This window comes from Engystomops pustulosus, chromosome 3 (genome assembly GCF_040894005.1).
Source record: "Engystomops pustulosus chromosome 3, aEngPut4.maternal, whole genome shotgun sequence".
In the NCBI taxonomy this organism is placed as follows: Eukaryota; Metazoa; Chordata; class Amphibia; order Anura; family Leptodactylidae; genus Engystomops; species Engystomops pustulosus.
Genome location: NC_092413.1, coordinates 214572653 through 214590447, shown reverse-complemented (window position 1 = coordinate 214590447; position 17795 = coordinate 214572653). Strand labels below are relative to the sequence as shown.

Genomic DNA, 17795 nt, shown 5'->3' with positions numbered 1-17795 from the left:
TACTTCAGGGGGACTTCATTCCCTTATTCTACTTATCTCTTATCTATGGTGGTCCCGGTGGCCGACTCCCATTAATCAGACATTTTTCCACAAAGGAGAGGATTTGGTATGTCTGAGCGTCCTTCCCCTTAATTTAAGGTTCTGCAGAGAAAGTCCAGTAGATGGGCAGCTCCTAGACCTTGTGTTCCCTAGTAGATGGAGCACAGACCACTATTGCCTGGACTTTGTGTGGTTACAACCGGTGTGTGGCCCCCAGTAACTGGAGTTCTATATAACTGCATAACTTGTGTGATCGAGAAGATCTCCCCTGGGGATAATTGTCTTTAGGGACTCTACCACTTTAATAATTTACACCTCTGTATAACCTCCTCATGGTGTGAAGCCAATAATCACACACAATAATTGTTCTTATTTCCATGTAGAATTGCTTTTATTTAGTCAAAAATGAACAAAATGTTATATGGACAAAGTCAAAGCCTTAAAGGGATATTCCAGGAGAACACAAGTGAGTAGATATCCATGTAGTACCTTTTCTGGCCACTACATGATCGAGAGAGCTTTGTTAGTTAGCACTACTGTAGTAGTAGGTTGGAACCTTCAAATCTGGTATTGATGAACAGTTTAAGATAAGGGCTACTTGGGCCCACCCACTAAAATGATTTAATAGACCCTCTTTCTATAAAATGTAGCCCAGTTGGGTACATTTTGGGTTGTCTCTTTCTAGACCTCTAGGATCCAGTAGTGGGGTAGAGTGTGGGCCCACCGGAGGATCCTATGATCCTCCTGTGGGCCAGTCCATGAATAAGGATAAGTTACATGAATAGTGTTATACCAAGAATACCCTTTAATTCACCCCCACCACTTGAAAATATGGAGGCCGACTTTAAATAATTTTGTTTTTGCATCGGCACGAGGCCTTGCATTTAGCGCTAATATGTTCAGACCGCGGGCAGCTCTGCTTTAAGTCTGGACAGTTTGTGTACTTGTTATCATATAGACACGCGTTAGCTGAAAAGAAAAGAGAACAGAAGAACATTGTCAGACTTCGGTGTAACACATCAATTTTTGAGGATTCTATTGGGGGAGATTTATTAGAAGTGTCTGAGAGCACAACTGTTCTAGTCCCCCATGGCAACCAATGAGAGCTCGGCTTTCATTTTCCCACTGCTGTTGGTAAAATTAAAGCTGAGCTCTGATTGGTTTCCATGGACAACTAGAATAGTTTTACCTCACTTCTAAAAAAAAATCTCCCCCAATGTTTTTAGATACTTTTATATCCATTGAAAGGGTTTCCCGATTTAGAAATCAGAGTATTGGTATAGAGTATAGAATATTGGTCACATTAATGAATAACGTTCATATAACGTTCATATAACGTTCGTTATACATAATCATGTAATATCAATAAATTACAACAAAAAATGTGTGTGTGGTCAAAAAAAATGTAACAAATGTTATCATTAGATTTGGACACAACATGCAACAGCTAAAAACAATTAAAAACTACTGCATGTTGTGTCTAAATCTATTAATAACATTTGTTACATTTTTTGCCTATTTACACATTTCTTGTTGTAATTTCTTGATAGTTGAGTACAGTGGTGTTGGCTATACCAGTGATTTTAACCAGCTGTGAAGACCCCCTGTTACAATTCTCATAGTCCTGTAATACTCACTGCACATGCCGTCCTTACAGTCGTTCGGGCACTCTGCACAGTTAGGACCGGATTTATAAGGAAGATTTATAGAGTTCACATTTCCCCTGAAACAAGTAACATACAAATACTGTAAATATCTGAATGTTCAGGTAAGTGATAGATAGATAGATAGATAGATAGATAGATAGATAGATAGATAGATAGATAGATAGGAGATAGATAGGAGATAGGAGATAGATAGATAGGAGATAGATAGATAGGAGATAGATAGATAGGAGATAGATAGATAAGAGATAGATAGATAAGAGATAGATAGATAGGAGATAGATAGATAGATAGGAGATAGATAGATAGATAGGAGATAGATAGATAGATAGGAGATAGATAGATAGATAGATAGATAACTGTAGGAAAGAGGCAGCACTCTGAGGTATGTGGAAATAGGTGAAGCTTTATTTCATGCACATGGAATAAAGCTTCACCCTTTTCCACGTACCTCGGAGTGCTGCCTCTTTCCTACAGTTACCTAGACGGACCCCGGCCAAGGGACCTACGGCTGCTGCACCCTTGCCTACCTGTGCTGCTTCGGACTCTCCTTTTTGTAGATAGATAGATATGAGATAGATAGATAGATAGATATGAGATAGATAGATAGATATGAGATAGATAGATAGATATGAGATAGATAGATAGATATGAGATAGATAGATAGATATGAGATAGATAGATAGATATGAGATAGATAGATAGATATGAGATAGATAGATAGATATGTGATTGATTGATAGATAGATAGATAGATAGATAGATCGATAGATAGGAGATAGATAAATAGATAGATAGGAGATAGATAGATATGAGACAGATAAATAGATAGATAGATAGATAGATAGATATAATATAGATATGAGATAGATAGATAGATAGGAGATAGATAGATAAGAGATAGATAGATAGATAGGAGATAGATAGATAGATAGATATGAGACAGATAAATAGATAGATAGATAGATAGATAGATAGATAGATAGATAGATATGAGACAGATAAATAGATAGATAGATAGATAGATAGATAGATAGATATCACCTGAGTGAGCCCCCCCCACCTTGTTCAAATCAAACAAAATTGGTGTCAAACATTTGTGCTACGTTTGTGCTGGTTTGTGCAGCAGAAATTTTTGTTTGTGCCGCTATCGTTTTTAAGATTTTAATGAAAGTTTCCAGAGGTCATCAGAGGTCAACCAGTCCCCCCACATTGCCCAAATCAAACAAAACTGGGACCGAACAACTCTGCTACGTTTGTGCTGCCCAAATTTTTGTTTGTGCTGCTTTTGTTTTGAATATATGAACAAAAAATTTAAGTTCAAAAGTTCAAGCAGCCCCCCCACATTAACCGAATCAAACAAAACTGGTGTCAAACGTTAGTGCTACGTTTGTGCTGGTTTGTGCAGCAAAAATTTTCGTTTGTGTCGCTATCATTTTTAATATATTCAGACTTTTTTGCAGAGGTCATCAGAGTTCATTTCTTCCAAAGTACAATGTGTTTGCTAGCTCCCCCTGGTGATCAAACCAGGGAAGTGTCACTAGGTTTGTTTTTTACCAGTTCATCCTAAACACCTTAAACACCTGAACATACCTTAAAAATGATAGCGGCACAAACGAAAATTTTTGCTGCACAAACCAGCACAAACGTAGCACTAACATTTGACACCAGTTTTGTTTGATTCGGTTAATGTGGGGGGGCTGGTTGAACTTTTGAACTTTAATTTTTTGTTCAAATATTCAAAACAAAAGCAGCACAAACAAAAATTTGAGCAGCACAAACCAGCACAAACGAAGCAGAATTGTTCAGTCCCAGTTTTGTTTGATTTGGGCAATGTGGGGGGGGCTGGTTGACCTCTGATGACCTCTGGAAAATTTCATTAAAATCTTAAAAACGATAGCGGCACAAACGAAAATTTCTGCTGCACAAAACAGCACAAACGTAGCACAAACGTTTGACACCAATTTTGTTTGATTTGAACAAGGTGGGGGGGCCAACTTCACTCAGGTATAGATATCTTCTATCCTGCTTCACCGGGACACTTTTCTCTTCTCTCCTGCTCTGAGCTGCTAATTTTGCAGATTGTTTGTAAATAGAAGGCCATGAACTGTAAACAGAGGCTGCATGTAATGTCTGTAGTGTCTGCTGAGCTCTGCTGCTGGGGATGAGCTGTTCTGCACAAGAGCTCAGTGTTGCTTCTCTATGCCACATTCAGGCTGGAGTGTTTTTGCACCTAAATTGAACCTAAATCAACCAGTTGCTAATGATGAATGATTATTAGGTGCAGAAAAACATCTAGATTGGTAGAATAAATAAGACAAATGTGGTTATTTTTGCAGCGCGGCTAGTTTGGTGTTAAGGGCGACAGTATGAAAAGGCGCAAAAACAACAGTGGTGCATCTGGCCTTTGGGTTTTCCTGAGGAAGCTTATTTGAATTTGATTGTTTTGAGATAGATAGGAAAATATATACATAATATGAGAGATATGAAAATTAATTCGATAGATAAATATTATATTACTCACGCTGGGCAGTACTGGCATACGTAGAAGTAAAGGTATTCTGCATTGGGGCAATAAGACACCCAGCATCCCACTTGCGATGAGCTGTACCAGACGAGCTGAAAAGAAATTCACATGTGTGACCAGCAGTGATACATCCAGTGTATGATGTCCTGCTGCTGCTATAGTGAGGGGGGAATATATGATGTCTTGCTGCTGCCATAGTGAGGGGGGAAATGTGAGGTCCTGCTGCTATAGTGATGGGGAATATGTGATGTCCTGCTGCTGCTATAGTGAGGGGGATATGTGATGTCCTGCTGATGCTATAGTGAGGGGGAATATGTGATGTCCTGCTGCTACTATAGTGAGGGGGAATATGTGATGTCCTGCTGCTGCTATAGTGAGGGGGGATATGTGATGTCCTCCTGCTGCTATAGTGAGGGGGGAATATGTGATGTCCTCCTGCTGCTATAGTGAGGGGGAATATGTGATGTCCTGCTGCTACTATAGTGACGGGTAATATGTGATGTCCTGCTGTTACTATAGTGAGGGGGAATATGTGATGTCCTGCTGCTGCTATAGTGATGGGGAATATGTGATGTCCTCCTGCTGCTATAGTGAGGGGGGAATATGTGATGTCCTCCTGCTGCTATAGTGAGGGGGAATATGTGATGTCCTGCTGCTACTATAGTGACGGGTAATATGTGATGTCCTGCTGCTACTATAGTGAGGGGGAATATGTGATGTCCTGCTGCTGCTATAGTGATGGGGAATATGTGATGTCCTCCTGCTGCTATAGTGAGGGGGGAATATGTGATGTCCTCCTGCTGCTATAGTGAGGGGGAATATGTGATGTCCTGCTGCTACTATAGTGACGGGTAATATGTGATGTCCTGCTGCTACTAAAGTGAGGGGAATATGTGATGTCCTGCTGCTTCTATTGTGAGGGGGGATATGTGATGTCCTGCTGCTATAGTGAGGGGGAATATGTGATGTACCCCTACTGCTATAGTGAGGAGGAATGTGTGATATCATCCTGCTGCTGCTATAGTGATGGGGAATATGTGAGGTCCTGTTGCTGCTATAGTGAGGGGGAATATGTGATGTCCTGCTGCTGCTATAGTGAGGGGGAATTTGTGAGGTCCTGCTGCTGCTATAGTGAGGGGGAATATGTGAGGTCCTGCTGCTGCTATAGTGAGGGGGAATATGTGATGTCCTGCTGCTGCTATAGTGAGGGGGAATTTGTGAGGTCCTGCTGCTGCTATAGTGAGGGGGAATATGTGAGGTCCTGCTGCTGCTATAGTGAGGGGGAATATGTGAGGTCCTGCTGCTGCTATAGTGAGGGGGAATATGTGATGTCCTGTGAGCGCGGAGCCTGCTGCAGGTGGGTGGAGAGCGGGCATGACCGTCTGGGCTGGAAGGAGCCATATATTTGTGGGTGGACTTATTGGGGGGGTGGAGAATGTAGACCAGGCGGATAGGGGGTGTCAGAAGAGGGGGTGGAGCTAGAAAGCTTTTATAAGTGGTAGTCAGGGAGCTAAGCCTCATTCTGGCTATAAAAATTTTGTCCCGCCCTCCCTCCCATTAGTTTTTGTTTTGTACAGGGTGCACCAATGTGCTGTTGGGGGAGTTGGGGATACAAGTAGCATTAATAATGATTGTTAGGTATGGGTAGTCAGGTTAGTTAGGATGCAGATTGTGAGGTGGCGGGTTCTTGGCAACAGCCAGCTGGAAGGTAAAGCTGTGGTTATACTATGTAGCCACTATAATTCAAAGATGGTGGTCTTGTTTAAAACAAGACATGTTTTACCCAGGGTTTAACCGGGAGGAAGGTATGGTTTTCTGTCTCCAATGGTTGGTCTAGGGCCACATCTTCGTTCGCCACTCAGCTAGGAGGTTGGCCGCGAGTGGAGCTGGGGGTGTGGTCCTCGTGCGCTGAGCGTGCAATGGTGTTTTTATGGAGACTGGTTTATCGGTGAGTTTGTTACAATTAAGTATGACAGGATAATTTTGGTTGTTGCCAATAGCTCTGCTGCCAAAGAATTTATTGTTATAATAATTGATGTTATGTTTTAATAGAGAATTTTTATCCTTCAGATTGTTTTTCAAGAACATTAATAAAGCTGTGACCATTCACCTTTCCAACAAAAAAAAATGTTGTCGTTGTATTTTATTAGTTAGGTGGGTGGTTAAGCTAAGGGGTATATGGTTGTTTCCTGCGTCCAGAACTCAGCCATGGACTAGTCATGCTGCTGCTGCTATAGTGAGGGGGGATATGTGATGTCCTGCTGCTGCTATAGTGATGGGGAATATGTGATGTCCTGCTGCTGCTTTAGTGAGGGGGGATATGTGATGTCCTGCTGCTGCTATAGTGATGGGAAATATGTGATGTCCTGCTGCTGCTATTGTGAGGGGGGATATGTGATGTCCTGCTGCTATAGTAAGGGGGAATATGTGATGTACCCCTACTGCTATTGTGAGGAGGAATGTGTGATATCATCCTGCTGCTATAGTGAGGGGGAATATGTGATGTCCTGCTGCTGCTATAGTGAGGGGGAATTTGTGATGTCCATCTGCTACTATAGTGACGGGTAATATGTGATGTCCTGCTGCTATAATAGTGAGGGGGAATATGTGATGTCCTGCTGCTATTATAGTGAGGGGGAATATGTGATGTCCTGCTGCTGCTATTGTGAGGGGGGATATGTGATGTCCTGCTGCTATAGTGAGGGGGAATATGTGATGTACCCCTACTGCTATAGTGAGGAGGAATGTGTGATATCATCCTGCTGCTATAGTGAGGGGGAATATGTGAGGTCCTGCTGCTGCTATAGTGAGGGGGGAATATGTGATGTCCTGCTGCTGCTATAGTGAGGGGGAATATGCAAGGTCCTGCTGCTGCTATAGTGAGGGGGAATATATGATGTCCTGCTGCTGCTATAGTGAGGGGGAATATGTGAGGTTCTGCTGCTGCTGTAATGAGGGGGAATATGTGATGTCCTGATGCTGCTACAGTGGAGCACACACTCAGGAGGAAAAAAAATAATCTGTGGAAGATTTTTCTCCAAAAAGGCCACTGGCATGATGGTTACAACACATGGGGGCAAGTTTGTAAATCTCAGTCCCTACCCAGTTCAATCCTGACAACGTCAAAAACTAGGTTCCCAGGCAGATCAGCCATTCACAGAGAGGATTTGGGTTGGTATTAAGGTCATAATTTGAGGGGACACAGATGGTCTCAGGAGTCTTGGGTGCCCCACATGGTGTCTCTTTCTCAGATGATAAGACTAGTGCTATAGCTGAAACCTTACAGAGATAGCAGATTACCCCACTGTTACCCCTCTTTTTGATATGTATTTTTATTGTACTCTGCTTCTCCTCCACCCAAGACTTGAAGACCTCTAAGAGTCAGAAAAGTGGTCAAGTTCCCGAGGCCCAGTTGGAAACATCCTTTCATTTTTTATCATCAATATGAGGTAAAGGTATGTTATTCTTCACAAGATCCTGGACCTGAATTTAGATTGTTTTATGTTCTGTGCCCCAATTCTGCCTCCTTGGCGTGCCGCGTCTATGATGATCTTTAATGGATTCCTTCTTTCTACTCAAAGCCATAGACAGTGTTTCCCGGGTGAGCAGTGATGCTGGTGATTTACCTCGAGTCATCATAAAAACATTTTGATCCTCATCAAACAATAATTAAACACTTGTTATCATCTTGATCTTTACTATCATCATTAACATTATTCATCATCATCTTCATCACCAATATCCACAACAAAATTTTCTTAATCATAGTCATCAATGTCATCTTCATCTTCTGGGTATGGCTAAATCTCCATATTTTTAAGTCGAGCCTTCTCAAAAAGTAACTGACTGGTTCCCTGGTTTAGTTTGGTTCCCTGGTTTAGGAGTCTGGTTCCTTGGTTTAGGAGTCTGGTTCCCTGGTTGAGGAGTCTGGTTCCCTGGTTGAGGAGTCTGGTTCCCTGGTTGAGGAGTCTGGTTCCCTGGTTGAGGAGTCTGGTTCCATGGTTGAGGAGTCTGGTTCCCTGGTTGAGGAGTCTGGTTCCCTGGTTGAGGAGTCTTGTTCCCTGGTTGAGGAGTCTGGTTCCCTGGTTGAGGAGTCTTGTTCCCTGGTTGAGGAGTCTGGTTCCTTGGTTGATGAGTCTGGTTCCTTGGTTGATGAGTCTGGTTCCTTGGTTGATGAGTCTGGTTCCTTGGTTGATGAGTCTGGTTCCCAGGTTGAGGAGTCTGGTTCCCTGGTTGATGAGTCTGGTTCCCTGGTTGAGGAGTCTGGTTCCTTGGTTGAGGAGTCTGGTTCCTTGGTTGAGGAGTCTGGTTCCCTGGTTGAGGAGTCTGGTTCCCTGGTTGAGGAGTCTGGTTCCCTGGTTGAGGAGTCTGGTTCCCTGGTTGAGGAGTCTGGTTCCCTGGTTGAGGAGTCTGGTTCCCTGGTTGAGGAGTCTGGTTCCCTGGTTGAGGAGTCTGGTTCCCTGGTTGAGGAGTCTGGTTCCTTGGTTGAGGAGTCTGGTTCCCTGGTTGAGGAGTCTGGTTCCCTGGTTGAGGAGTCTGGTTCCTTGGTTGAGGAGTCTGGTTCCCTGGTTGAGTCGTCTGGTTCCCTGGTTGAGTCGTCTGGTTCCTTGGTTGAGGAGTCTGGTTCCTTGGTTGAGGAGTCTGGTTCCATGGTTGAGAAGTCTGGTTCCCTGGTTGAGGACTCCCAAGCTTGAGTCCTTGAGAAGCAGGGACAGACCACGGGATAGGCAGGTACAGTTGCATAGAAGGGCACTGACCTTCCCTAGAAGCTGACGAGCACAGTATAATCTATGTGCACTTTCTGTGGTTGAAGGACCTGTAATGACCTCATAACAGGTCCATCAGGCAAGACAAAATAACTTCTTCAATATTAGTGGATCTACAAGACTACAAAAATGGTTCCTCAACGAAATTGAAGTTCCTGAAGGTACACCAGTGAATTTCATCTACACATAGTCAGATAACTGAAATATGGAGCAGAAGCCTCTACACGGTTAGCATTGTATATCCAGATGCAGAATAGTCCTGGTATGTACCGCTCAGTATCTATACACCTGTGTCCTCTGACACATATATCTTGATATCATCATTGGACAAATCTATTGGTCATTGTCTTTGCCAACCTGAGCCTAGTTTCGAGTCTATGGTGTTATGAAGACATGAAGCTTTGCAATACATAGAAAGCCAAAGTTTGGACAAAGTGTTCTTATAGATGGCAAAAATATCCATCATGAATCCTCTCACCTGCGTGTAGTGTCCAACCTTGTCTGTCGGTTTCCTTGCTCCTTCTCCATAAATAAAATCCACCTTTTCATCACAAAAACCATTAATGGCTTCTTCCCAGCTGGCAGCATAAGACGCCATGAAAAGATTTTCTCCGCAGCCAAAATCTAGCAGTTAAAAAAACAAAAAAACTTTTAAAATTGTAAAATAAGAACCAGTTTCACAGTCGGTTCTGCTTCTCTCTCCACTAGCCCCATCTCTCTCCCATAATCTTTCCTCTCCTCCTCCTCTCATTCTTCTATCTTCTCTTTTTCCCTTTCATCTGTCTCCAACTTTTTACTTTTTTTGCCTTCTTCTCCCTCCTTCTCTGTCTCATCCGCTCGCTCTTTCTGTCTTTTTATCTCTCCTTCTGTCTCTCTTCCTTTCTCACTAGTTCTCTCTCCCTTTTTCCCTTCCCTCTTTGTCCAGCTCTCTCTTCCACGTTTACTACTTCTTATATTTCTCCCTTGTATTCATCGTGTTCTCCTTCTCTACCTGTCCTGTTCTTTGTCTGTTATGGGTGCCCCTGCGACCCATGTCTTGATCACCTACCACCAGGATGAAGCATTGTAAACCAAGCACACTAACATACTGGCTTTGGTTTTACAGAAAAAGGCTTTAAAAATTATGCAGATGAGCCAGAGGGGCTCCAGGCTCCATAGATGTTAGTTGAGCCCACATTTGCATAATTTTTAAAGCCTTTTTTTTGCGAAAACAAAGGGATAAGAAGCTATACAGAGTAATTCCTGCCAGAGCGGTCACAAACCAGTATGTCAGTATGCTTGGTTTACAATCCTTCATCCTGGTGGTATTTGAAAAAAAATACAGGCAGTCCCCGGGGTTACGTACAAGCTAGGGTCCATAGGGTTGTTCTTAAGTTGAATTTGTATGTAAGTCGAAACTACATATTTTATAATTGTAGTTCTAGACATTTTTTTTTGCCCCAGTGACAATTGGAGTTTCAAATTTTTTTGCTGTAATTGGAACAAGGATTATCAATAAAGCTTCATTACAGACACCCTACAGCTGATTATTGCAGTCTGGGACTATAGTAACATCCAGAGAGGTAACCAGAGGTCATAGGGGGCAAAGGGGTCCATCTTTAACAAGGGGTTGTCTGTAAGTCGGGTGTCCTTAAGTCGGGAACCACCTGAATACTGAATTTCGAAACATTGTAGCATTTATCAAAAATAAAATAAATAATGAAAAAAAAAATAATCTTTTTAAATGTGTAAAATTTGGGTTGTTCCTTAACATGTTACCAGGTGTAATGAACACAAATGGACACATAGACGGACCTTCAAGTTCTCTGAACGCACTCGAGCTGTGTTTGCACGCACATGTGTTGGCCCACTTTTTAGCATTCTCCGCAGCTAATTTGTTCCATACCTGACAATAAAGTAAGAAAGAATACATATTATAAGATGATCATTCTATACAAAAATAAAGAAAGAAAGATCATACAAAAAATTTGGCAAGCAGCTGTTACAGTTTGGTCTTTGTAGGGCTTTTTTCATTGGTTGTGACAACAGGAAGTGGAGCCGTTTTTTCTTGCTCGGCACTTCCTGTAGTCTTGATGTTGATTGTCGGATCCTTATCATTCAAGTATTGTTCGTCTATCCTCACCTTACACTCATCCTCCATGCAGTAGGATAGAAATAGGACAGAGATGTCAGTGTTGAGGGAGGGCACAATGTATATATGACTTATCTTACCGCTTCTAACATGTTGGATGCAGTCGGCTGCACAGTCTTTCTGCATTGGTTCGTCAAGTTGACGATAAGTTGCTGTACTTTAGGGTCATCTGTTGATATTCCTTCCAATGGATTAGAAGGCTGAAAAATATTTTTTTTATACCTTTATTATTTCCTTTTTTTCCACATCAAGGGCTACAAATGCACTTACAATATAACATTGTATTATATCTTATAAATACATACAAAATATACAATCACAGATCAATACCAGACGAAATACATACACTGAACCATCAGGTTCCTACCATAAACAAAATAATCTGCACCCTACCCCTTATTACCTCCTACAATACTTATCAGCTTATACAACCTACCCCACCCACCCATGCCCCAACTAACCCTACGAACAAATAATCAACAAAGGCCCCCCAGCAATCACTATATACAGCTCCCCCAGCAATCACTATATACAGATCCCCCAGCAATCACTGTATACAGCTCCCCCAGCAATCACTATAGACAGCCACCCCAGCAATCACTATATACAGCTCCCCCAGCAATCACTATATACAGCTCCCCCAGCAATCACTATATACAGATCCCCCAGCAATCACTGTATACAGCTCCCCCAGCAATCACTATAGACAGCCACCCCAGCAATCACTATATACAGCTCCCCCAGCAATCACTATATACAGCTACCCCAGCAATCACTATATACAGCTACCCCAGCAATCACTATATACAGCTCCCCCAGCAATCACTATATACAGATCCCCCAGCAATCACTATATACAGCTTCCCCAGCAATCACTATAGACAGCCACCCCAGCAATCACTATATACAGCTCCCTAGTAATCACTATATACAGCTCCCCCAGCAATCACTATATACAGCTCCCCAGCAATCACTTTATACAGCTCCCCCAGCAACCACTATATACAGCTCCCCCAGCAATCACTATATACAGCTCCCACAGCAATCACTGTATACAGCTCCCCCAGCAATCACTATATACAGCTCCCCAGCAATCACTTTATACAGCTCCCCCAGCAACCACTATATACAGCTCCCCCAGCAATCATTATAGACAGCCACCCCAGCAATCACTATATACAGCTCCCCAGTAATCACTATATACAGCTCCCCCAGCAATCACTTTATACAGCTCCCCCAGCAACCACTATATACAGCTCCCCCAGCAACCACTATATACAGCTCCCCCAGCAACCACTATATATACATTAGCTCCCCCAGCAATCACTCTATACAGCTCCCCCAGCAATCACTATATACAGCTCCCCCAGCAATCACTATATACAGCTCCCCCAGCAACCACTATATACAGCTCCACCAGCAATCACTATATACAGCTCCCCCAGCAATCACTATATACAGCTCCCCCAGCAATCACTATATACAGCTCCCCCAGCAACCACTATATACAACTCCTCCAGCAATCAATTTATACAGCTCCCCCAGCAATCACTGTATACAGCTCCCCCAGCAATCACTATATACAGCTCCCCCAGCAATCACTATATACAGCTCCCCCAGCAATCACTATATACAGCTCCCCCAGCAATCACTGTATACAGCTCCCCCAGCAATCACTATATACAGCTCCCCCAGCAATCACTATATACAGCTCCCCCAGCAATCACTATATACAGCTCCCCCAGCAATCACTGTATACTGCTCCCCCAGCAATCACTATATACAGCTCCCCAGCAATCACTTTATACAGCTCCCCCAGCAACCACTATATACAGCTCCCCCAGCAATCACTATAGACAGCCACCCCAGCAATCACTATATACAGCTCCCCAGTAATCACTATATACAGCTCCCCCAGCAATCACTATATACAGCTCCCCCAGCAACCACTATATACAGCTCCCCCAGCAACCACTATATACAGCTCCCCCAGCAACCACTATATATACATTAGCTCCCCCAGCAATCACTCTATACAGCTCCCCCAGCAATCACTATATACAGCTCCCCCAGCAATCACTATATACAGCTTCCCCAGCAACCACTATATACAGCTCCACCAGCAATCACTATATACAGCTCCCCCAGCAATCACTATATACAGCTCCCCCAGCAACCACTATATACAGCTCCCCCAGCAATCACTATATACAGCTCCCCAGTAATCACTATATACAGCTCCCCAGTAATCACTATATACAGCTCCCCCAGCAATCACTATATACAGCTCCCCCAGCAACCACTATATACAGCTCCCCCAGCAATCACTATATACAGCTCCCCCAGCAACCACTATATATAGCTCCCCCAGCAATCACTATATACAGCTCCCCCAGCAACCACTATATACAGCTCCCACAGCAATCACTATATATACATTAGCTCCCCCAGCAATCACTCTATACAGCTCCCCCAGCAATCACTATATACAGCTCCCCCAGCAATCACTATATACAGCTCCCCCAGCAATCACTATATACAGCTCCCCCAGCAACCACTGTATACAGCTCCCCCAGCAATCACTATATACAGCTCCCCCAGCAATCACTATATACAGCTCCCCCAGCAATCACTATATACAGCTCCCCCAGCAACCACTATATACAGCTCCACCAGCAATCACTATATACAGCTCCCCCAGCAATCACTATATACAGCTCCCCCAGCAATCACTATATACAGCTCCCCCAGCAACCACTATATACAACTCCTCCAGCAATCACTTTATACAGCTCCCCCAGCAATCACTATATACAGCTCCCCCAGCAATCACTATATACAGCTCCCCCAGCAATCACTGTATACAGCTCCCCCAGCAATCACTATATACAGCTCCCCCAGCAATCACTATATACAGCTCCCCCAGCAATCACTATATACAGCTCCCCCAGTAATCACTATATACAGCTCCCCCAGCAATCACTGTATACAGCTCCCCCAGCAATCACTATATACAGCTACCCCAGCAACCACTATATACAGCTACCCCAGCAATCACTATATACAGCTCCCCAGCAATCACTATATACAGCTCCCCCAGCAATCACTATATACAGCTCCCCCAGCAATCTAGCAAAAATAATAATTTCTTTACCCTATACTTCCACTCTTGAGCAATCTCATTTTCTATTACTCCCAAAATACAGCTTTTAAGATCAAATACAATCTCAATTCCCCTCCAGAAAGCTCTTATCTTGCACCAATACCCAAGTAGGTGAACATCATTCAACCCCTCCAACCCACATTTTGTACATGTATGCTTCCAGGAGGAAAATTTTTTTGGGGGGTATTATATGCTCTATACAACAAGAAGAGTTATGCAAGCCTGTGTGCCGGATTTTTTAAAAGTCTATCTATATCCCTAAATGCATTAACCCACAACCGACCATCCAAAACACCAATCTCCTCCATCCACCCACTCGCAATTCTTTCTCTATTGGATATTTCCTCTCCTTCATACCAGCATTTTAAAAATAACTTGCTTGAAATAGAAAATTTAAAAGGTAATATTCCTCCTAAGAGAAGATGTTAAGAGCAAAAGTCCAAAACAACAGATTCAGTCCAACTCAACCCAAATCCCAACCCTTGGCATTCACCATGAGAAATTCTCAGCACTGTCATTGCCTGATCATGAATTCTTAGGTGTTTGATGACTCAATTGTCACCCTATAATCTACTCTCCCTATCTGCAGCCACGTGCTAGAGCTTGATTATAGGATGAGTGTTATAATTATAGGCCAGGCTTATCTGACAGCTCGTTAGCAGATGTAATATACGAGACTCACGAGTAGGGAAGGTGAATTTCTATGTCGTTAATCATCTCAGATCAATACACGTAAGGTGAACTCTACATCTAAGAAAAGCCAAAACAACAACAAAAGCTCCACCTAGTTCCTTCGATAGTTTGCCAAAAAAGTAATAACACGGCATGATCGGACCTGCTGAGGCTTCAGGGCTGTGATATGGATGATATTTTGCTTACCTCCTCTCCATACTTTTCATCAGAATTGTGCCACAGACTTGGAAACTGGAAAATAAGAGCCAAGAAAAGTTTAATGCAGTGACGGTTATACATGCATGGTGTCTTTTAGCAGGTTTTTGGGGCACCTTATGCAATTTTTAAACCAAAACAAATATTTATCCATATGACTTGGATTGTGCACCAATTAGGTGTTTCGACAGTCAACAACAGATGAGATGTGGTCGAAGTCCTAAGATGTGGACATCATCTTCTGCTTATGGCTCCAGCCACAACATAGGATTTGAACCTTCCATAACAGCTAATTGGGGTGGGGTCCAAGAGTTGGACCTGGATGGAGCAATTTGTCACCCAAAGGATGTCGGAACAGCTGATCAGTTTAAGGTGTGGGTGCTGGAACCCTACCGAAATTATGTGAATGGTTTATTCTGTGGTCAATAATGTCAAAAACACCTAAGGGACCAGAAAACTTGTTTAAATGTTATAAAACTTGTATAGTTTACATAATTTGGAACCAAGTGCGATCGCAAAGGTCCACATACAGTGACAAAGTAAGGAATTTGTTTCTGAGATGTTTATACATGGTGCCTTATCAATAATTGTAATTCTCTATCTTTTTCTCCAAGATTGGAGTGGGTTTTTTTCTCGAACGCTGAAAGAATGGCGCTGGCTGGTCCCGTAAAAATGATTTATTTCATTGAACGTAAAATAAAGTAAAATATTTAAAATAGAACAACGCGTTTCGCTCTTGGGCTAAGCACTTCCTCTGGTTCATAAACAGATTAGTCATTCTCTATGCTATAGCAGTAAAATATCCACCGTGGAGGCAAAATTTGACATATTTTGGGGCACAATTTTCTGCTTGCCCACGGCCATCTTAGAGGTCTATTTTGCATACTAGAGGTCTATCAGTGTGTCACCACACTATGACGCGATGGACTGTAGCCATGCTGCAAAATATAGAGCAGGTCCTACTCCTGTCTAGGGGGACTGGACATTGTTGGAGGCAATGGTGCCCCCTCTGCCGATGTCCTTCATCCATAACGGGCCTCAAACAATTTTGCACACACATTTATGTGCATGAGGCCTGAATAACCGATATGCAAAATGTGCTTCTTTACAACCGGAGCATAAATTAAACCAAGATAAAAGATGCAGAATACAATTTAGAAGACTAGAACTAGAAAACTAGAAGTTATCTAAGATTTGCTACCAACAGATGGATCCCTGATGGGCTTGCACTGGTGTTGATTTCTCAAAGTGTCCTTCAAACTGATACTTATAAATCAATGTAATTTGGATGTTTTTGCTTACATCAGCTACGTAGTTTTTGTCATATCGATCCCTCGGTCTTATACGCTGGAAAACAAAGGCCAAGAGAAGTTGAATATAGTGACGGGCAAGAATGAATTATCTCACTTTACTATATTTTATAGAGTTGTTGAGCTCCTTTTGTGCTTTTGAAACTTAATAACTATCCATAGAATTCGGACCCTGGCCCAATTAGCTATTCTGGCTTAGTCTTAATTCAATTGGAACTGGAACTGGACTGGGTTCCTCGACCTAACCCCTATACCCTCACCAGAGCCTTCTGCTGATGGTTCAGTACACAACATAGGATTTGATACCAGCTGATTGCTATGGTGTCCATGTGTTGGACCCCACCACCACCACCACCACTACATTTAACAAATGTTCTGGCCTTCTGCTTCTACTTCTGGCTTCATTCAATGTAGATGTTTCAATGTTTCCAACACTTGAGCAGCGCGGGTGCCGGGGTTGGACACCCATTAAACTAATCCTACGGATCTGGATGGAGTCTTCTGCTTTGGCCTCAATCATTGCTTAGGGTTCCATACCCAGAGGGTGCAGTACAGGATCTGGGTGCTGGGACCCTCACTGATCTTGGGTCAGATGTTTTTGTACCCATGATTAAGATAATAGTGGAATTCCACAAATTCTTAAAATGTAACAAATTTGTTCCAAAGATGTTTCATACCTGTGTCTGGACCCCATGCACCATAAGCAGGGCAGATACACACAATCCAATAATCCACATTTTTCTTCCTGTAATAGATCATTTTACTTATTAGAAAATACTTTTTTATAAATATTTCCTACCCAGAAGAAATCCTGACCATTGTGTAAGACGGTCCCATTACAATAAGCTGGTCACGACGTGTTGGGACCTCCAATATTCAGTTGTAATGTACCGGAAAACCTATTTATGGTCCCTGCAGCGCCACCACAGGGGAAATGAAGTATTACACAGTTTATTTAAATCTCTAGAATTGTGTGTTGCCTTTTAATGTGTATTATTAATCTGTTCCTGTGCCCCCTTGTGGCTAATGCTCCTTGTGTAATTGGTTGACCCCTGTGATGTCAGGCTGCTGTATACAGATGCACCCGTCTGTCAGACCTGTCTTATAGATGACCTGGCTGCTGTATACAGATGCACCCGTCTGTCAGGCCTGTCTTATAGATGACCTGATGGGACAGTATTGTGGTTCCCCAGCTGCCATCTATCAGGGTAGAGGATGCCAAGCAACAGCCCCGTGCTGACATATATACGTGTCTAACAATTACTAATTCAAACAGTCAAGTATAGCTAATGTATAGAAGCCAGAGA

General features: G+C 42.8%; 1 protein-coding gene across 4 annotated transcripts in view; it reads right to left on the bottom strand.

Annotated features, from left to right (window-relative positions):
• Nucleotides 1-402: 402 nt before the first annotated feature.
• Nucleotides 403-17795, bottom strand: part of LOC140120721 (cysteine-rich venom protein ophanin-like) — a 45538-nt gene continuing 28145 nt past the window's right edge. For all 4 annotated transcript variants that reach the window (XM_072139676.1, XM_072139679.1, XM_072139677.1 and 1 more), the window contains 9 exons: nt 17166-17233; nt 16481-16525; nt 15170-15214; nt 11208-11327; nt 10791-10881; nt 9475-9620; nt 4228-4322; nt 1677-1762; nt 403-1008 (listed from right to left, as the gene is read on the bottom strand). In XM_072139676.1, coding sequence (XP_071995777.1) covers nt 884-1008; nt 1677-1762; nt 4228-4322; nt 9475-9620; nt 10791-10881; nt 11208-11327; nt 15170-15214; nt 16481-16525; nt 17166-17233 — 821 coding nt within the window. In that variant the 3' untranslated portion in view covers nt 403-883. The remainder of the gene's footprint in view (nt 1009-1676; nt 1763-4227; nt 4323-9474; nt 9621-10790; nt 10882-11207; nt 11328-15169; nt 15215-16480; nt 16526-17165; nt 17234-17795) is intronic.